This window comes from Anoplophora glabripennis, unplaced genomic scaffold (assembly GCF_000390285.2).
Source record: "Anoplophora glabripennis isolate ALB-LARVAE unplaced genomic scaffold, Agla_2.0 scaffold734, whole genome shotgun sequence".
In the NCBI taxonomy this organism is placed as follows: domain Eukaryota; kingdom Metazoa; phylum Arthropoda; class Insecta; order Coleoptera; family Cerambycidae; genus Anoplophora; species Anoplophora glabripennis.
In genome coordinates, this window is record NW_019416909.1 from 103,368 (window position 1) to 126,105 (window position 22,738).

Sequence of the window (22,738 nt, forward strand, 5' to 3'; positions counted from 1 at the left end):
GTGTAGCTTTTTTGTGTAAAAATAACTAGGAAAATAAGAATTTGATACCAAAGATGAGATACCTTAAAGTATAAAAAAGTTATGTCGTTTTTAACACATTTAGTCTACCGCAGCTAGCGCCCTCTATGAACTTTAACCAAAATGTGAACACATTTCAATTCCTCTACTTAAAGAACTCCAAACCTCAAAATTTTGTGAGGATATTTGCATTTGTTAAGGAATAAATGAAAAAAAAACTAAAATAATATTTTACATTTAACACCATGTATCTCTTTAACTGTCAACTTTTGGACTAAGGTAAGTTCGGCTAAATCGCAATATATTTGCTTCCAGAATCTATCCATGAATTTTGGCCTATTAGCTCGGGACCACCCTGTATACCTACAATTTTTTTGTAATTGTATAAAAAAATAAATTTAAATTAGTCATATTTATTTTGAAATTTGAAAAATTTAAACAAAATTTTTTTTATTCATACATTTTTTTTATTAAATATAAATCTTCTACATCATGCGTAAGTATAGAAACCGCAAAATTTTAATTTTGTCGGACAATTAAATTCTCAGATTAATATTGCATTTTTTTAAATAATGATGCTTTTGTCCGACAACTAGTTATCACCAACCATATTGTCGTTAAGTCGACATCTTCGGGGCGTCGGACTGCAAAAACTTCTCCAGAATTTTGTCGGACAATAAGATACTTTCATTTCAAATCTTATTATTAAACCCTCCCAGAAAAATCAGCTTGCTGGTTGTCACCAACCATAATGTCACCAAATCGACATATTTGGGGTGGGGGACAAACTTACCAACATTTTTGTCGGACAAATTTTTGGGGGGTTTAAAAAATATATATCTTTCATTTAAACTTAAAAAAAGTGCTGGTCATAACATTCCATGTTTATGCCAGATTGACATGTTTTCCTGAAAATCACGGGAAAACTTACCACTGTTGAATTTTCCTCATAGTCAAATCTTGGGAGACTCATCAAACTTAAGCTGCACGCAAAGTTACAGCTTGCTGGTAATCATTTCTTTGTACGTGGGCCCGTGGACTAGCATGTTTAATCTGAAGAAGGAAGTTATTATGCTTTACTACTATTTTAATGCTAAAACTCCCTTATAATTAGAAATAGATCCTCAAACTTTACCTATATGATTATAATTCTAAGAAAACATTCTAAATCTAAATACGTAAAAGTACACTTTAAAGAAATATACATATGTGCATTAACAACTGATAACTTTTATTATTGTATTTTCTTTCATATTTTGAAGTGTAACAAAAAATAGGAGACATTTCTAGCGACCACCTAACTACCTGAGCGATTAATATACTACTATATTACTTACATATTACATAGGCTCAAAGAAAATTCAAAACAGAACTGCAATTTAGGTTTTTGCAAAATTATATCAGGTATTACCTACTATAAATATTTATTTTTATTCTAGATAATCTATTAATATGGCTGAAGACAATGCAATGAACCCGAAAGTGTCGGGATATCTTGAAAAGAAGAGTAAAATGGTAAGTTGCTTGATGTTTCTTAAAGAATACGTAGCTATAATCCAACATTTTTTGTTAATAGAAGAACTTTCATTCATTTCATCGTCATGTAATACATTATTTCGAGGAGTACTGAATGGAATATTTTGTTTAAACTCTATAGGCAACTGTGTAATCTAACTGTAACTAACTAACCGTAGAACTAATTTTCCTATGTGCCAGTGGTACATCGGCCGTTACGTGAGAGCGGTAAAGTAAGTCATAGAAATTCGTGCGATAGAGAAGGATGGCTATAATGAAGGCGTCTCATAGTCACCGCCCGTTTCGCTCTTCCACAAATAAGATCCACTTCCACTTGTAATTCAGCGACCAGTGGTCATCTTCGTTTTCGTCGTTTGCCTTTTCTTTAATAGATGTCACTACTTATACATTTCCGACTCCGGTATTCCGATATGTTAATACAATCCGTTAACAGAGGGCAGCACAATTTCTCTAAGGTGAGGCACAGCCCCAGAAAGAGTGATCGATTTTACAAATGACTTAAAAATCCCAAGAAATAAAGCAAAATTCCCTATTTCCTCAATTCCAAAAAAATCTGTAGATCTGGCATCACTCTTTCTAGGGCTGCGCCTAACCTTAGAGAAATTGTGCTGCTCTCTGTTAACGGATTGTATTAACATATCGGAATACCGCAGTCGGAATAGGGTTGTTGACTATAAAAACAAACCATATACAAATTGTTGTTGATACAAAGATTTTATATAAAAGAACCTGCCTGTATAGTAAAATTTTAAATATACGACAAATTAGTGGTAGAAATCATTTATGAATTTTTGTGTTACTTAAAAACTAGTCTGACGTCATAAGGGGCAATTGAACAAGAAGCTAGTAGCGATCCTATTGCATAATTTTGAAGAAGAAAATTATCCAAATTGTTCATCAAACCCTGTGCACTGTTTCCTGGTTTTTAACAAAAGTGACAGTAGTGACACTAGTGATAGCAGTCTATCAATTAAGAGTATTTGTAATAGTTATTATTAATTTCCTGATTGTAATGGATTCAATAAAATTTAAGTGGTGTTTTGTTCCACATTCCACATTCCACATAGCCAATTGCATTATCTTCATAAGACTCCCGAACTGCACTATAATTTTCCGTAAATAAATAGGTATTTATATTTATTATTTATATTATAAATAAACACAATAAAATCATTAATTAAATATGTTAATCCTTACCTGGCTGCTTTTATACCTCTGATTTCACCAATATTAAAACGGTCCGTCTCTTTTTAAAAATTCAATTCATGATCATAAAAATATCAATTTTCGATAAAATTTGCGAAGTAGCTTTCACAAATCCCGTTTCACACATTCTGCTTTAATTCTAAGGAAGATATTAAATGATTATTACTAAATAATAATTTTACTTAATAAAGGAATTCGAAAATTAAGAAAATAACTCGTAGACTTGAAAATATTTTATGCGACAATATCACTGACACACTGACACTACTGACAGTGTTGACAAAGCATCTTCTTCCTCCAATTTTTTTCCTTTACGCAATCATCTACACATAATTTCACTACAAGGTGCCCCTTATGACGTCACAGCCGTTTTGAAATATTATAAAAAAATCAGTTTTAAAAAATTATTTTAAAACTGTTCCGACGCATTTCTCAATCTCTAATTGTGCATACACACTAATTAGTACGTGTAGAATTATATTATCTTCTTTTTGAAATTTGGTCAACAACCCTATTGTATAAGTAGTGACATCTATTAAAGAAAAGGCAAACGACGAAAACAAAGATAACCACCGGTAGCTGAATTACAAGTGGAAGTGGATCTTATTTGTGGAAGGACGAAACGGGCAGTGACTGTGAGACGCCTTCATTATAGCCATCCTTCTCTATCGCACGGATTTCTATGACTTACTTTATCGCTCTCACGTAACGGCCGATGTACCATGAGGACTTTCCGAACCCGTATATATACTATGACACCAATACTCATCAATATCAGTAAGTGTATACCGTATAGGAAAATGTTATATTAATTATAGAAAAATTTGAAGTCGCCGATTGTGTTCGAGTAAAGAAGAATGGCTTGCGCAAAATCAATCACGTGATTTTCTATATCCGTCGAATTTGACGTTAAAAAAAAATTTTTAATTTCTCGAACCCCAAATAACAAAATTATTATTATTTTTTTATTTTACACCCACCAATTTTTAGCCTTCTAGTAGTTTTGAATATTTTTACATTTTTTTTATTGTAACATTGCAACATTAATTTTTATTGTATTATTTATTTTAATGGCTAACTTGTAGGGTAGGTATAAATAGAATTATTTATGTTTACCTTTGCCTTTGCTATATGAGTTTTTGTGGCGAATATTATTTCAAATATGTTCATTTTTCTTTTAAGAAAAACTAAAATGCAATATTAAAATTCATTGAACTTAATGAAAAGTTTTAGTCCAAAACCTACTTTATTTCGATTTCTTATAAATTGAATTATTAAAAAATATTTAATTGTTTCTTATCTGAGTAATTGTCTCTTTTTATATAAAATTAAAAAATAATATATAATAATTGATCTCTAACATTTTTTGAAATCACCATTTTAACATTGTCGACTTCAACGACCGCACTGTTGAAGCTATCAACTTCCTTATTTCAAATGGAACCCTCGGTATATCTTTGCAGATTTCACCCACATTAAGACGCGTATGGATAAAATTATAGCAGGTGTATGCCATTATGTCCATTGATGGTGTACATATATTTTTTCCCTCAGTCTATGTAAGAGATTTTGAGAAAACACATGTAGTTTTTAAAACATTACTTTATTTACTGTAAAAACCTGTCTTGTTGTATGTTGCTAAAATATAAAGTTCCTAAACTAAATCAATTTCAGTTATCTATGGTAACAATGACAAATGGACAAGCATTTGAGAATATTTTAATGTAATTACATTTCACCTTTCGATAAAGTAACTAAATACATTATTTTTACTATTTAAATCAACTTACTTCGATAATATAAACTGTCTCGGGGCCACAGGTTGAAAGAATCACCCGTAAATCAGAAGACCGGCTGGGGTTAAGGAAGGAATGTTCTCCCCGGGATCCCTAGTATGCTATACTGATGGATCTCAGGTAGGAGACGAGTTTTCAGGAGCAGGAATTTATCTGGAAGGCAGTGGTATACAGGAATGTTTTTCACTGGGTCCTCAACTCTCAGACTGAGGTTTTCGCTATCTTGATGGTGGCAAGCAATGAGGAGGTAAGGGACTATGTAGAGGAGAAGATTTTTATCTGCTCCGATAGTAAGGTCGTGCTCAGAGAGGTTAATTCCCCGAGGTCAGCCCTCGTTCAGCAATGCAGAGGCGCTCTGGAATCATAGGCCAGACGAAGAGAGGTGTAGTTGGCTTAGATTCCGGGTCACATGGCTATTCCTGGTAACGGGAGGGCAGATCAACTGGCTTGTCTTGGATACAGGGGACCTGACCAGGGACCTGAAATAATCCTCGGAATCACACGACGTAGTATTAACGGGGTCCTTAATAAACGGACCTATCAAACTTTAGGTCAAAACTGGAGGATGAACAGAGAATATATAGCTTTATATATGGACCTAACAAACCTAAGACGAGATGGCTGCTGAGCCTTAGTCGAGATCTGGCCAGAACATTTAAATATTCATAGAATATTCATTTTTGTTGTACATGTATTGAGAAGAATCAATAATTCAAAGGTTTAAATTTCAGTATTGGGATGAAAGGAAATTAAAGTCAAAGAATGACAGTGGAAGTTAATGATTTGAAATTTGATGACAATTGGATACATAATGACAATTTATAAGTAAACTATGAATTTTGGTGGAATATTAGTCTAAATTTATAGAAGTGGGTATAAAATAAGGGCATTAGATAGCAAATTAGGAATTAAATAATATTGGAAAAGTTAAATTGAAAATGTTAAAGTTAAAGTGATCTGATTGGTTAAATGAAAAAGAAATTTTGTATTTTAAATTAAGTGTGCAGTGATCTAGGAGACGGAAAAAAAAACATTGATGATTGATAATAATAATAAATAAGATAGAAAAAGCAGAGAGGAATTGTCAAGGAGAATACAAGATTATATAAATACAAGCAAATTAAAGATATAAACGACGAAAGGAAAATTGCAAAGCCGGTCTTGAAAACCCGAAGGAAAAGTTTCTTGAGAAAAGAATTAGTATTAGAAGATAGTGAAAGGGGATTCAGATAACTAAAGCGTTAATATTAAAAAGGTTATATTAGTAAAATTTTCCGAATTATCCTAGCCAAGAATAAAGGAGACAAGGGGTGCGAGATACCAGGCGAGTCTAGAAGTCCCATCTAGCATACCTAGACAACCACAAGGAGAGAGTAAGTGGACGCCTAGAAGGGAGAGGACCGAAGAGACGATACAGAGGGAAAGTGCCGACTTAAGAGGTCAAGGACAGTGGAAGAAAGAAGGATAGTTGATAGATATTAAGTGAGTGACAATAATTATTCTTAGAAGATAATAAGTACATGTTTATAGAATAGATATAAGGTAGAGCAGGTTAAATAGGGAATAGAAAAATTTAGTAATTTGTTTGTCATCTTTATGTCAATAGAAAGTTTGAACCCAGATCACACTATATTATTTAATTCTTTTTTTCAAATTCAGTTACCAGTAAAAATTTAATATATGAACCGACTTCTGAGATGAGAACTCATGTTCTAATAAAATTAGTTAGTAGTAATATAAGTTATTTGTGCAAATTTGACAGAATTAATTTAATTGTCAATCAAATCATTTAAAAAAAAAAATAAAATTATAATTTCATTTTAAATCCCGAATACTTAAAAAAAACGTTTAATCTTTAAATTACAATTTATATTAAATTGAGTGTTATCCTACGAGAAAGCTAGCCTGGTAAGTGTTAAATTATATTTCCTGAACTAATAGTAAAATTGCTAACATTTCACTGGCGCTCAACATAATACAATACAAACCAATACACAACACATAACAAAACTAGTTGTCATAATTGGAGCATCACAGTATATACCTATTATGTGCACAGAATATTATACAGGGCGATTCAAGAGGAAACCTTAATACCTACTTTAGGTACGTATTCAGGGATCTGAAATAAACATAAAAGTTCCTATAAGCATGGGTCCTATTCTTAGCCGTTACATAATAGGGATAAACAGTATTCAATTTAAGACTTTTATTAAATTATTTATAACAGGTAGGCTAGGTTCTATAGTTTTCAAAAATGCCAGTGTTGCTTATATCTGACGGGGTTGCTAAGCAACAGTAAAAAGGTGGCATTTTTGAAAACTGTAGAACCTAGTCTATCTGCTATAATTTAATAAAAATTTTAAATTAAATATTGTTTACCCCTGTCATGGTAACGGCTGAGCAATCCATGTTTATACGAACTTTTATGTTTATTTTGGGTCCCTGAAAACGTACCTACCTAAAATATTGACATATCCTCCTGAATCACCCTGTATACAGGGTGTCTGGTAAGTATATGATATATTCTCAGGAGTGTATAGGGGAGGTCAAAATAATCCTAGTTCATCATAAAAAAAATTCCTAAAGTGCCCCTTAACGGAGATACAGAGCCCCAAAGGGGTACCCAGCGATTTACCTTTTCGGCTCTAACTTTTGAACCGACGTGTATAATTTAATAAAATTTTAATATTTATGTAGGCCATAAAACATTTATAGAAAGATTTATAGATATATAGATATAGATAGATTTATAGATAGACATTTATAGATTTGTAGAAACATTTATAGATCTGAAAACTGAATTTTTAAATACTTTGGTCAATGCTTCTTTGTAAAAGGTACTCTACATTTGTTTCAATAAAACTAGCCGTTTTTGAAAAAAATAAGTTTTTGTGTAACACGTTTAAACATTAACTTTTGAAGCTTATTAACATAAGCCGATACGCAAAAACTAATCGAATAACATCATAACTAATAATTCGTAGTAAAATAATAAAATTTGTCAATATTATATCTCAAATCTCATTAATGCTGACATATACCTATCTAACTTATGGATAAGCACTCGACAATTGTGTGGAGGCAAGAAGAATTTATTCTGATACATTTCCAAATCACTTAAATGCAAGGATGTTAAAAATTCGAAAGCTTTGCTGCTTCTTGTTTGTGGGGGTCCTGTACCTCTAAACATTTCCTTATCCGATGGATATTTTCTCGTACTTGAAACATTCCAGGATTTCGTTGCAATGAAGTGTTATTCTTCCTATCAGGTCTTCCCTGGCGTGAACTGGCGTCGAATAATAGACAAGCCTCTTTAAATTTCCCAAAAAAAAAATCCAATGGAGTCATGTCGGGTGACCTCGGTTGTTAAAATGGGAAGGTGCACCGTCATGAATAAACTACATCTGATTTCTAATTTCTAAGGGCACATTTTCTATCTAATAACCGTTTAAGCTTTGTTGCAAGAATTTCAAATACATGGCACGATTTCATTCGTCTTCAAAAAAAAACGGTCCAATGAGATGATTCCCAATAATCCCCGCCCATATGTTAACCATGAATCTTTGTTGGTGCTTTGTGTGTAATATTGCATGGGGATTTTCTTCATGCCAGATATGCATATTATGGCAATTTATTACTCTGTGTCGGGTGAAACCGTCTTCGTCCGTGAACAAAACAATACTAGTAAAATTTGTATTTTGTTTAAATCGTTGCACAAACCAATTTGCGTAATAGCCCAGTAATTATGAGAATTTACCTGTAAAAATTTGCGGAAGTTTTGATATTTGGTGATTATATGTAACGAGCGTTCAAATAAAAACGTGGTCGAAGTTGGCTCTGACACATTGGACGTAGGGAGTAGCTTATAGCGACCAACTTAACCTCATTTCTCAACGAGCTGTATAGCAGCTGTCAGTTTCAATAACGTTAATGACTATAAAACTTTATTTTAAAGAATAATCGTGATAACAATAACAAACAATTAAAGGAGCTGCGGAAAGTGTCCCCCTCCTTGTTATAACAACAAATTAAAGCAGCTGCTGAAAGTGTCCCCCTCCTTGTTCCAAGCACTTTTCACACCTGTTCCTCAAAGAATTAAAGACATTTTCTAAGATGCTCGGGGTATTGTTAATTTCACGAATCTTGTCTATAAGTCGAGCCTGCAGATGGTTTAAATCAGGAATAGGCAGTTCAAAAATAGTGTTTTTAAGGTAAGGCCACAAAAAGAAATCACAAGGCGTAATATCACATGACCTCGGTGGAAACTCATGTTCAGCATTGAGACTTATTAGTCGATTTTGGAAAACTTCCCTCAACATATTCATCGTCTGGCCTGCCGTATGTGCCCTTGCGCCATCTTGTTGAGAGTAAAAGTTTGTAGTTTCGTTTTCTTCCAGCTGGTTAACAAAAGGAGCGATAATTTCTTCTCTATACCTTTGCGCAGTAAGAGTACCATTAAAAAAAAATAGGTCCATAAATCCTCCTTTGATTGAGAGCACACCAAACTCCAAGTTTTTGAGCGTGTAGAGGGCCCTCGACAAAAAAGTTATCTGGTTTTTCAGAAGACCACATTCTCATATTCTGTGAGTTTACGTAACCACTTAAATGAAACCAGGCTTCATCAGAAAAAAAGGTGATATTATGAAGTTCACCGTAGTTGTTTAAAAACCATTCACAAAATACAGCCCGTCGCGGAAAATCAACTTCATGAAGTTCTTGCTGACAAGTTAAACGATAGGAGAACAAACGCAAATATTTTTTTAACACTGTGTGGCAGGTACCGACTGATACTCCCACCATTTGTGATAAAACACGTACAGAAGTTCTTGGCGCATTTTCCATTATTTGTTGGACATTTTCTTTTAATTCTTCAGTCCGCTTTTTAGGTCGGCCGCTTCCTTCTTTTCTTGTTACACTGCCCGTTTCACGAAAAACATTAACACAACGCTGAACTGCACTTTGAAAAATTTTGTACTCAACAACGCCGGGAAATTGATTTTGAAATTCTATGAAACATTCCTCAATAGAACAGTTCCATATTCCATCAATCTTGCGTCCATTTCTAAAGTAGGACTCTATGATAAACACTTTTTGTTCTTGAGAAAACACCATTTTAAACGCTTTTTAAAACGAAAATATTCAAATTGATAGCGGCGATATATCGCTTTGACAGATGACGTTTAAGTTCATTTGCTATACGCTACGCCCTACGTCCAAATTTTCAGAACCAACTTGACCACTTAGCTTGTACATTAATTAATTGGACTAATTTTTTCAACATCCTAATTTAAAATCAAGCAGAGATGATACTCAGAGGCTCAAATTTCAACTCGAAAAATTTTTGTCATTTACACTCCACGTGCACTCAATACGTGGACACACTGTATATGTACAGGGTGATTCACTTTTTAGATTAGGACTTTAACCATCGAAAGATCTCGTCAAAATAATGTTATTTTCAGGTAAACAAAGGCTCTTGATAATTTTTTTTTTGGTTTTTATTTATTTTTTCTTAAACTATGAGTCATTTGTTTTATATTTAGTATGAAGTGTACGAATGAAAAGCTTTATCGATTTTACAAATTATTGCGAAAATATATCAATCATAGGCGTCTGTGAGGGGTTCTGATAACCCCTATTTTTTAATATAATTTTTACGCCACTGGGAATTTTTCAAAATGAATATATTTTCTTTTACATTGCGCTTTATTCCATGGCAAGAAGGTATCTTACTATTTTAAAATCAAATGCTTGGTTTTGAGAAAAATTCATCATTACATATCAAATGGTTAAGTTTTTCAAACAAAGAAGAAGATTAAAATTAAACTTTACTCGACGACTTATTACTATTACTTCTAAGGAGAAATATGTGGATTCAGATGGCTCTCCGCTCCGGCTCATTATGGTCAAATTAGGCAGTGGCTTGGGAAACTCTATCCACGTCCATGGATCAGGTGTATTTTGGAAATGTATCATGCAGAACCTGGTACCGGTTCTATTGCTTGGCCGCCACGATCGCCAGATCTAAATTCCATGGATTATTTCGTTTGGGAATTTATTAAAGAAAGGGTGTATAGTTCACTAGTCTGTACTCTTGAAATGTTAAGGAGAAGAATTAAAAATAATTGTGAAACTCTTAAACACAACCCCAATATAATTAGGAGAGCAATTCAAAGCTTAATTAGGCGACGTGAGAAATGCATTGGTGTTCGAGGACAACATTTCAAACATTTGTTGTGATACTGTTTCTTTTGTTCTTTATTGTAATTGTTATTTCTGTTTGTTTCTGAATATTAAATATTTTATTCTGTTTGAAAAACAACTATTTCACATGTAATGAATTCATAAGAAGCCATTTTTCTCAAAAACTAAGTAAGCATTTGGTTTAAAAATAATATAGTCCAGTCATTCTGTCCAAAAATAAGGCGAAGAAAAGAAAGTGAACCGGGAAAGCCAAATTTTTTATATGTTGGGGGGGGGGGGTGCTTAGAAAAGCTTAACTTGAGATTTGAGACCTGAATTTCCTATGTGCATTTTCCACCATCTTGGAAAAGGAGTGCATTCTTGTTTTTGCTATAACTCGGTTCCCCGTCGAGATGCAGAATTGTTGTTTAGTTATTTTTTGTTCCTCTTTCGACGACCTACAATTTAGGTCCTATAAACTTTTCACCTATTATTGTTAGTTGTTGTGATATCGAACAAAATAGATAAAAATTCAAAGATTCGATCTGATTTTTCGGGTTTTTCTCTTTTTCCTTAATACTTACCAAAAACATGTTTATTATAAAACTTGTAGGGGGTATTTGTACAAACAATTTGGTGGCTTTGTTTTTTGTCTAGAGTGATAATTGCGTGTTCTATCGCGCCGCCAAGTCGGTAAGTCTGTGCGAAGTTTCGATTTTTCCGTCAGCGTACCTCCATCTTGAAGAAAGCGGTAAATTATGGTTTTCGCGATAACTCGGTTCTCCGTCGAGATACAGATTTATTGATATTTTTTGTTTCTCTTCCGACGATCTACAATTTAACTCCTATAAACTTTTCACCTATCATTGTTACTTATTGAGATATACAGGGTGATTCAGTCATAATGTCATTAATTTTAACCACGTACTCGGAAAGCTTAATAAAGACAGAAAATCGGAAAAAAAAATTGTTTACTCGACTTTTAAAAATGAAGGAAATCAACCCATAACTCCCGCTACGAGGGCTGCCCTGCCGATGCCCGGATGCTCGGAAAATTTTGTAACGTAATGTCACGAACAGTTGTCGGCTAAAGGAACAGCGTTGCCAAGTTCAGGTTCAAGCTCGCCAGGTTAGTATTTGACATATAACCGACCACTTCGTACACTCGATGCACCTGGGCGACTACAGCTACTACGAAAACAGCCGGTATTTTAGATTTTAAATTAAATTTGTTGATACGATTTTCCTTTGATAAAAGACCGACAACTTTTTGCTACTACACTCGTATTAGTCTAGGGGCTAGGGGCCAGATAGGTTTCCGTAGCCAAACAGAATTCCACGGCTGCAAATAACTTATTTTTAAGTATTTTGACTTCTCGAAACCAAAAAACTTGGTGGCAAAGCCTGAAAGTGGTCAGTTTAATTGTTGTTAACAAATTGAATGTTTAAATGGCTGTAAAAAGTTTATTTTTATAGCTAGTACAATTTTTTATCTGTTAATTATTACGTTTTCTCACAACAAACATATATTTTTTTGAAAATTAAAAAAAGATTAACTTTAACCAAAGTTATTGCAAATTTAGTGCAAATATATTACATTTTCCGTCTCTGCGCGCACCAATTTTACCATATCTCTGGTTCAATTGGACGGATTGAGACGCACATCTCATTTTAAAACTTAAACTTTATTTTACAAGATAGGTAAGTTCCATTGATTAATTAATTTATTTAAAAATTAATGGCAGCTTAGAAAGTTGTGGAATTTCAACGAAAATGTTGGCTTTATTGGTTTATAAAACTTTTTTTGTTATTCAATTTTTATGAAAAGCCAAAAAAGTTACCGGTTATTGTTCCTCGCATCCTAACAATGATTTCATGCCTTGCTTGATTGTTAGAATGCAAAGAACAATATCCGGTAACTTTTTTGGCTTTTCGTCGAAGTTGAATAATAAAAAAAACCTTATAAACAATTAAAACCGGCATTTTCGTTGAAATTTCACAACTTTCTAAGATGCCATTAATTATTAAATAAATTAATAAATAAATGGAACTTAGAACCAGATATGGTAAAATTAGTGCGCACGGAGACGGAAAATGTAAGAAATTTGCACTAAATTTGCAATAACTTTGGTTAAAGTTAATTTTTTTTAATTTCCAAAAAAATACATATTTGTTATGAGAAAACGTAACTATTAGCGAATAAATTGTACTAGCTATAAAAATAAACTTTTTACAGCCATTTAAACATTTAATTTGTTGATAACAATTAAACTGACCACTTTCAGGCTTTGCGACCAAGTTTCTTTGGATTCAAGAGGTCAAATATTTAAGAATAAGTTGTTTGCACATCGGGCTCCTGGACTATATGGTGCACGTGTGCAAATTAAAACTGGGTTAAAAGGTTACTGAACCACAGGTTACCCTAGGTCGGAAACACGACGTACCGAGTTGTTTATTTGTCTCCGTCCCATTGTTTTTTTATGGAATATACAAGTCTCTCTTCTAATTGCAGTCAATATTTAAATACTGCATACAATTTATCCTCTCTTTATAATTTATCTAGTGAGTGTTGGTTTTTTATGACATTATTTCTGTAACGAAATTGAAATGGTTATGAAATGAAATTTAAATTATTTGAACTTTTGGGGTTTTGTAACTTCAATATTAAATCTTATTTAAAGTGAAACAGCTAATTTCTTTGCAGCCATAATAGTCACATTTGGTCAGATGAAACACACTACTACCCGCACACTACTCGTCGGTGGTATAGCTTTCAGAGGAGATTCGGTGTCAATGTCAATGGCGATCGTTTAATTGGGCCGCATTTTCTACCTGAACATCTGAATGGGCCGCGTTACTAATTTTTAGTAGAATTGTTTGAAAACCTTCCCCTTCGGGCTTACAGCAAATGTTGTTAAAATATTAAAATTATGATGCTAATAAAAACTGATTTTTGGCAAGGCATGCTCAGACCTCGAGGTTCTTGCTGGGCAACAATAACAATTTAATATGTTGATTGCATAAATAAAAAATAATTTATAGCATTTTAAATTATTATTGGCTGACGTGAGCAAAACCGTTTATTTATTGTCTTTATATGAGCGAAAATATATAAATATGGCAACGTTGCATCTAGGGCGCGTTGTTCATAGGTTCATATCGTAGCCGTGCATAATATTGTGACGTCAGCCGGTCAGTAACAGCCTGAAAAGGGGGTTAAATAATGATTTGAAAATATTTTTTTCAGCTTAAATATGCATTTAAATTTTTTTTTAATCACGCCATCGTATTATACTCATTTTTCTCTATCTGCTCTTAAAATTAATGACATTATGACTGAATCACCCTGTATAACAAAATAGATAAAAATTCAAAAATTCAATCTGTTTTTTCTGAGTTTCCTCTTTTTTCTTAATACTTATCGAAAAAATATATATTATCAAACTTATAGAGGATATTCGTACAAACAATTTAATACTTTTGTTCTTTCTCTAGGGTAATAATTGCGGGTTCTATCGTATCACGAAGTTGGCAAGTCCGTGCGAAGTTTTTATTTTATAGCTCGCGCGGTTTCATAGGTACGTTGTAATGGATTCGAAATAAAGAACTAACACAGTGCGATTATGTTTCACACACATGGAATTTATTATACAAGAATGTTTTTATGTGGAAGAAATATCTACGTCTTCCTTCTCTTCGACGGCCCTGGTTCACAGTCCCGCTGTTGAGGATACTTTTCGATACGTGGAGATTCTTCGACCATATTTTCTCCGACTGTTGAATCATCTTCGAAATCTAATTCGTTGTCACAGATCAGGACATCGACTTTGGCAACGTTTTTGCATGTTTGTCCATTGCAGTTCAGGCAAATGATTGAACATTCAATGCTAGCTCTTCTGCACCCACAAGCAGTTCCGCATTTTCCCTTGCATTTGTAAGACATTAGCTTCAAAAGCTCGGGTGGCGCAGGATCAGCATTGTTAATAATCGGCTCTAGACCATGGTCCGTTCGTCGCCAACCCCATTCCTCCGGATCCTTGTAAAACTCAAACCAAGTTTGTACCTGATCATACGTGCGGAATATGTGTTGTTGTGCTGATGATAGGTTGAATCTATTTCTGGTGATAGATTTTGCGTAGCGTTGATATCGTAGCGCATTGATGTTTTTTGCCGTGCTTCTCACCGCCATATAGGGCAATGAAAAATCGTTCTCTCGTGGATATCAGAACCTCCGGTCGACGTGTTCTCTTTTGAATAATTCAACCGATGATAGTAGTTCCATATGTTTTTCCAATATGCTGATGAATTTCGATTTGCCGATGCTGAACAAAGATGAGGTGGTATCGCAATCGCTGAACGCATGAATAAAAAGCATTAAATTGTTCGTACGAATATCCTCTACAAGTTTGATAACATACATTTTTTCGATAAGTATTAAGGAAAAAGAGAAAAACCCGAAAAACCACATTGAATCTTTGAATTTTTATCTATTTTGTTCGATATCTCAACAACTAACAATTTTAGGTGAAAAGTTTATAGGACCTAAATCGTAGATCGTCGAAAGAGGAACAAAAAACAACAATTCTATATCTCGACGGGGAACCGAGTTATAGCAAAAACAAAAATTCACCCCTTTTTTCAATATGGCGAAAAATGCACATAGGAAATCTTGGTCTCAAATCTCAAGTTAACCTTTTCTAAGCACCTCCCACAACATATAAAAATTTTGGCTTTCCCGATTTACTTTCCTTTCCAAATGTACATAATGACTGGACTAATAAATGACCTTTTTGTTGTAGAATAAACCGCAATTATATTAGAAATCAGAATCCCTTACGGGCGCAAACGATTGATTTATTTTTACAATTTGTAAAATCGATACAGGTTTTCATTCGCACACTTCATACTAAATATAAAACAAATGGCTCCCACAGTTTAAGAAAAAATAAATAAAAACCAAAAAAAGTTTTTTCAAGAGCTTATATCTCTAAAAGGAAGTCTTTGGAAGAAAAAGTGTATACCTACTTCGAAATTACATTATTTTGACGAAATCTATATACATATTACACATAGTATAAAACGTATATTATATACAGCGTGTTTCAGTTTGAGTGAATCAAACTTTAACCACAAAATAGAACAATAAATAATTCAGAATTGTCTTATAAAGCAAGGGTGTAAGTCTCACCGTTTTCACTGTACAGGGTCGATTGTTAAAATCATATTATTTACGAAATATTTGGTATGAATCAATTTGTTATAAACAATTTGATTCAAATTTGGTGTGGTGTTAACATTTACACGTGTGCATAATTTACTGTAAAATTTACAATTTTTTTTAGGTCAGTGACGTAGGAATGGGCAGTAAAGTGGGATTTTTTTACCCCATCTTCTACGCCAATGGCCTAATTTGGGATTCATTTTTAGATTCCGTGGACAATTGTGCATAAAAAAGTATACTTGTTGAAAATCGGTATAGTGTATCGTTTTACCGAAAATCTCAGTTGAATCCCATTTTTATGTAGAATTGTCCGCGAAATCTAAAAATGAATCCTAAATGATTATTAGGTCATTGGCGTAGAAGTTGGGGTAAAAAAAACTCTTTACTACCCATTCCTACGTCACTGACCTGCAGAAATCTGTAAATTTTACAGTAAATTATGCACATGTGCAAATGTTAACACTATACAAAATATGAATCAATTTGTTATAAGCATACCAAAGATTTCGCAAATAATATGATTTTAGCAACCGACCAATACGGCCCTGTACAGTGAAAACGGTGAGACTTAGACCCTTACTTTATAAGGCGATTCTGAATTATTTATTGAGTTCTATATGTAGTTAAAGTATGATTCACTCGAACTGAAACACCCTGTATATGGGTGCGACATTTATCTTGAGACAAAGACCCTTACTTTATAAGGCAATTCTGAATTATTTATTGAGTTCTATATGTGGTTAAATTATGATTCAGTCGAACTGAAACACCCTGTATATGGGTGGGACATTTATCTTGAGACAACATAGTATCTCGGTTGGACTCGATTATTTCGATTATTGTAGTAAAGTATTGTTTTTAGACCGGAAGTTGATTTTTTAAATGGAAACACCCATTTTTTACTACGGATTTCGATTGAAGAACAAAAAAACCTTTTGTTCTTATTATTTTTCGTTTTAACCCATATTTTGGCCATAAACTGGCCATAGAAAACAAAAAAAAAAACAAGAAACTTGAGACTACCTTGTTGGGATAACTTAAAAAAAATGATTCATACAAAAGTTGTACGGTGAAAAGAGTTCTATCTTGACATGACCTTGAAAATGACCTTGACCCTGACGTCAAGGTCTTTTGAAGATCAAATTCAAAATTTTAAATGGGACTTTCTTTTTTGACCTCGGATAGTACAGGAGTGGGAAGTTTTACAATACGATATGAACTTAACCTCAAGAAAAAAACTGAAGTTTTATTACATAAGGTACTCCTAGATACTCATAATCGCTGTAGAAAATTGAAATCAATTTATCTCGAGAATTAGTGATACTTTATCCACTAGTGGAATAAAGTAACTTACTAGAAAGGTAGGCAAACTTCGCTGACGCGAAGTTTGACCTTTCGCTCCACGGTGCTCTCCTCGCTGGTTAGTAGATACAACATTTTTTGAAACACCCTGTACTTTGGTTTTTTACACACCCTGTACATAAAAGTTTGATGAGAATGTTTTTCAAAAAAGAGTAGGCCCCGCTGGAGAAAAGAATAAGAAAAGTTTCTTCCAAACTTCCAAAAAGGGCATCTGGTTAGTAAATCTAAAAATTTTCATCCAAAGACTACGTAGGTAAGGCAGAAATGGTAAAATAATAAGTTAAAACATCTGCTTAATAAATATACAAATTTTCATTAAAACACTGTAGTAAATAAAGACAAAGCTAAAAGTGAAAAGAAACAAAACTGCCCTTAATTCTTTAGAACATCTAGTATATGGATTTTTTAAAAAAGCGACTTTTCTTCAAAAGATTTAAAGAAAAAATAAAAAAAATGAAAAAGGAAAAATTTAATCCACCTGTGTAAGTTTTACAAAACATCCTGTACATAAATTGCAAAAAACACCTGGTTGGTAGGGTATAAGATTTCTCATAAAAATATTGCAGACTTCAGTACAAAATATGAAAATGGAAAAAACAATAAGGAAAGTTTTCTTCTATTCATAATTTTAATCTGCATCAGTATTGTGGAACACTCAATATAAAGATTCAAAAAGACATCCGGTTATTAAATATACAATTTTTCATTAAAAGATTTTAGTAAATAAAAACAAAGTTAAAAGTGAAAAGGGAAAAAATTGCCCGTTTCGGATGTGGGTCAATTTTGTAGATCAACCAGTAGGTACATATATGGATTTTCTAAAAAGCGGCTGCTCAATAAATATACAACTTTTCTTCAAAAGATTTAATGAAAAAATTAACAAAATGAATAAGAGGTCCACCTGTGTCAGTGTTATAAAACAACCTCTACATAAATTAAAAAAACATTTGGTTAATAAAACTCCGTGTGTAGAAATATCTGTTTGAAAATTTAGGTAGGTAATGAAATGAGAAAAAAAAATCCTAGTCCGCCTGTCTTTTTATGAAACATTCAGTACATAAATTTGCAAAATGCCTCTGAGTTCTACAATATAAATTTTTCATAAAAATATTGCGACAATAAATTTCTGAAATATACAGAAGCCTCTAGACCGATAATTTTGACTTGGGTCAGTTATGTAGAACATGCAGTATATGGATTTTCAAAAAAACCCTTTGGTTAGTAACTATATAACTTTTCATGAAAAGATTTCAATAAAAAATTTGGAAAAGTGAAAAGATAAGTAAAATCCAAGTTCATCTGTGTCATTTTTATGAAACATTCGGTACATAACCTTTGTAGAAAGCTCGTTCTATTGGTAATTTTAATCTGCATCAGTAACACTCAGTATAAAAATTCAAAAAGACAACTGGTTAATAAGTATACAATTTTTCATTAAAAGACTTTAGTAAATAAAGACAAAGTTAAAAGTGAAAAGGATAAAAATTGACCGTTTCAGATATGGATCAATTTTATGGAACACCCAGTACATATATGGATTTTCTAAAAAGCGGCTGGTCAGTAAATATACAACTTCAAAAGATTTCATGAAAAAATTAACAAAATGAATCAGAGAAAATCTGGTCCATCTGTGTCAGTTTTATGAAACATCCTGTACATAAATTGCAAGAAACATTTGACACCGTGTGTAGAAATATCTATTTGAAAATTTAGGTAGGTAGTGAAATGAGAAAAAAATCCTAGTCCGCCTGTGTCATTTTTATAAAGCACTCAGTACATAAATTTGCAAAATGCCTCTGAGTTCTACAATATAAATTTTTCATAAAAATATTGCGACAATAAATTTCTGAAATATACAGAAGCCTCTAGACCGATAATTTTGACTTGGGTCAGTTATGTAGAACATGCAGTATATGGATTTTCAAAAAAAACCTTTGGTTAGTAACTATATAACTTTACATGAAAAGATTTCAATAAAAAATTTGGAAAAGTGAAAAGATAAGTAAAAATCAAAGTTCATCTGTGTCATTTTATGAAACATTCGGTACATAACCTTTGTAGAAAGCATATGATTACTACGATATCAGAGTTTTCATAAAAATATTGCAAACAATAAACTAAAAGGAGCCTCTGGACCGTTCGAGTTTCAACGCAATTTTTTAGACGCCCTGTATATAGAAACCTATTTGAAATTTTATATTTTTTTTGTTAAAAAAGATGAATCCATATACAGGGTGTCCGGAAATTCATGCAACAAAATTTGGTCATAGATTCTTAAGACAAATTTAGGGGACCCGTATTTTTTCTTTTTGCCAACTGGCCCCCTGTTTCGGAGTTACAGCCCCCTGAATTCTGCCCCTAAAAATAGTCTTTTTCTTATATCTCGGAAACGTCAAAAGTTAAGAATCAGTAGAAATAAGCTGGGGCTAAAAACTCTTCTAAGTCATAGGATGTCGTTATTTATCTGTGTTATCTCATCGTGGATCTTTTGCGAGACGACTTTGTGTTAGAAAAATGCAAATTTAACATTACAAGAATTTTTTGATTACTTCAGCTGTGAATGACCATTAAAATATCAGTACAGACGCATTGTAGATGAAGCAGCGATAGCACAGCGGTAAAAACGTCCTGTTGCATTCGTAAGGTCGCTGGTTCAATCCCGGACGAGACCCAAGATTATTTTTTATTTACTGCGGTAATTTAATTTTATACAGGGTGTCCGGAAATTCATGCAACAAAATTTGGTCATAGATTCTTAAGACAAATTTAGGGGACCCGTATTTTTTCTTTTTGTCAACTGGCCCCCTGTTTCGGAGTTACAGCCCCCTGAATTCTGCCCCTAAAAATAGTCTTTTTCTTATATCTCGGAACCCTGTTGTACGAGAATAACTAAATTTGGTGCACAGGGGTTTTATGACATGTGGAATCTGATAGTGCTACGCTTTTCGGCGAGGAACCCCCTTAAGACACTTTTTCATGAGCCCCCTTGTCTTTAGAGCCAAAAAAATTTGGTAGCATATTTTAATTTCTTAAAAATTGTTAGTCCCCTAGAAAGCCACTGAATTGGGAAACTTTTTTGTCACTTTGTATTTTTTTCGTAAAATGCATTATTTTCGAGAAAAATGGCAAAATGTGATCGAATGCATATCGTGATTCGTATGAAATTTTACGTGTTAGTCGTAGGTGGCTGGCGTTCGCAATAAACAAACAAATTAATTTTGTGACAGTTATCATTAATCAGTTGTCCGATCTTTTCTGTGTTTGTTGAAAAAATGGTGACATTTTCCATTTAAGAAAATGTCCAAATGCACCTGATTTACGGAGAGGCCCGTGGAAATACACGTCTCGCGTCGAGACTGTACGCTGAACGATTTCCCCAACGAATACATCCCTACCATTCGATGTTTTCGCGTGTGCATCGGCAACTTATGGAGACGGGTTCTGTAATTGTCAAAAGACCCAATGCAGGAAGACGTCGTTTACTAACACCCTATCAAGAAGGAAATATCTTGAATTTGATTGAAGAAAACCCCGAAATAAGCATAAGACGCGCATAACTGCAACTTAATATTCCTAAAACAAGAATCCACAGTTTTATTAAACGACAATTACTGAAGCCTTATCATTTTCAAAAAGTTCAGGAACTTAATCCAGAAGATTTGGCGCGAAGAAGAAATGTTGGCTTATGGGCTCTTATACGTTATAACCGAAATCTGGAATTTCAGAACCGTTTTTTTTTTACCGATGAGGCGTGTTTTACGAAAGACGGTATAATAAATCTCCGCAACCTTCATTACTGAGCCATGGCAAATCCACACATCTTAAGGCAGAATCATTCGCAAAATAAATTTTCAATTAATTGCTGGGCTGGAATCGTCGGAGATTGCATCATCGGCCCACATTTCTTGCCCCCACAGTTAAATGCTGAAACTTACCTGGATCTTTTGGCACATGAATTACCAGTTCTTATGGAAGATATACTCCTCGATATTAGACAAAATTTTTAATTTATGCACGATGGTGCCCCACCACACCGGGGGCGGTTCGTAACCGAGTGGCTAAATCAAAATTTTCCAGGGCGTTGGATCGGTAACAATCCCCCAATGTAGCATGGCCCCCCGTTCTCCGGATTTAAACGCCTTGGATTTTTTTTCTGGGGAGCCATGAAGGATCGCGTCTATACCGTACCAATTAGAACTCGCGAACAACTACAAGAACGAATTCTTGCAGCGGCTGAAGAAATTAGGCAGATACCTAACATTCATGAGAAAATACGACAAAATTTTGCACAACGTCTGCGGGTTTGTGTAGAACAAAACGGTTCACACTTTGAACACATTTTACGGAATTGACTGGTGTTATTTTACTTTTTCTAATTAAATTTAATTTTAAGAACCGAATTATTAATAAAAACTTCACAAAAACAATTTGAAACTTGAATAAAATGCTTCTTTTTTTATTTATTTTTTAATTCACAATGTTTTCCATGAAATGTAATTAAATTTCTGACGAGGGAGCAACTGTGGTCAAATAATGACATCTCCCGACGATTCTAACCCAACAGTTAATCGAGAATCGATATTGACAATGAGTTTTCTTCAATTTAATTCAAGATATTTCCTTTTTGATAGGGTGTTAACAAACGATGTCTTCCTGCATTGGGTCTTTTGACAATTACAGAACCCGTCTTCAGAAGTTGCCGATGCACACGCGAAAACATCGAATGATACGGATGTATTCGTTGGGGAAATCGTTCAGCGTACAGTCTCGACGCGAGACGTGAATTTCCACGGGCCTCTCCGTAAATCAGGTGCATTTGGACCTTTTCTTGAATGGAAAATGTCACTATTTTTTCAACAAATACAGAAAAGATAATAATCGGACAACTGATTAATGATAACTGTCAAAAAATTAATTTGTTTGTTTATTGCGAACGCCAGCCACCTACGACTAACACGTAAAATTTCATACGAATCACGATATGCATTCGATCACATTTTGCCATTTTTCTCGAAAATAATGCATTTTACGAAAAAAATACCAAGTGACAAAAAAGTTTCCCAATTCAGTGGCTTTCTAGGGGACTAACAATTTTTAAGAAATTAAAATATGCTACCAAATTTTTTTGGCTCTAAAGACAAGGGGGCCCATGAAAAAGTGTCTTAAGGGGGTTCCTCGCCGAAAAGCGTAGCACTATCAGATTCCACATGTCATAAAACCCCTGTGCACCAAATTTAGTTATTCTCGTACAACAGGGTTCCGAGATATAAGAAAAAGACTATTTTTAGGGGCAGACTTCAGGGGGCTGTAACTCCGAAACAGGGGGCCAGTTGGCAAAAAGAAAAAATACGGGTCCCCTAAATTTGTCTTAAGAATCTATGACCAAATTTTGTTGCATGAATTTCCGGACACC

General features: G+C 33.6%; 1 protein-coding gene across 1 annotated transcript in view; it reads left to right on the forward strand.

Annotated features, from left to right (window-relative positions):
* Positions 1 to 1,452: 1,452 nt before the first annotated feature.
* LOC108910226 (putative leucine-rich repeat-containing protein DDB_G0290503) overlaps positions 1,453 to 22,738 on the forward strand; it is a 96,954-nt gene continuing 75,668 nt past the window's right edge. Inside the window, exon 1 of the mRNA XM_018714779.1 lies at positions 1,453 to 1,533. Within this exon, the coding sequence (XP_018570295.1) occupies positions 1,471 to 1,533 (63 nt within the window). The 5' untranslated portion in view covers positions 1,453 to 1,470. The remainder of the gene's footprint in view (positions 1,534 to 22,738) is intronic.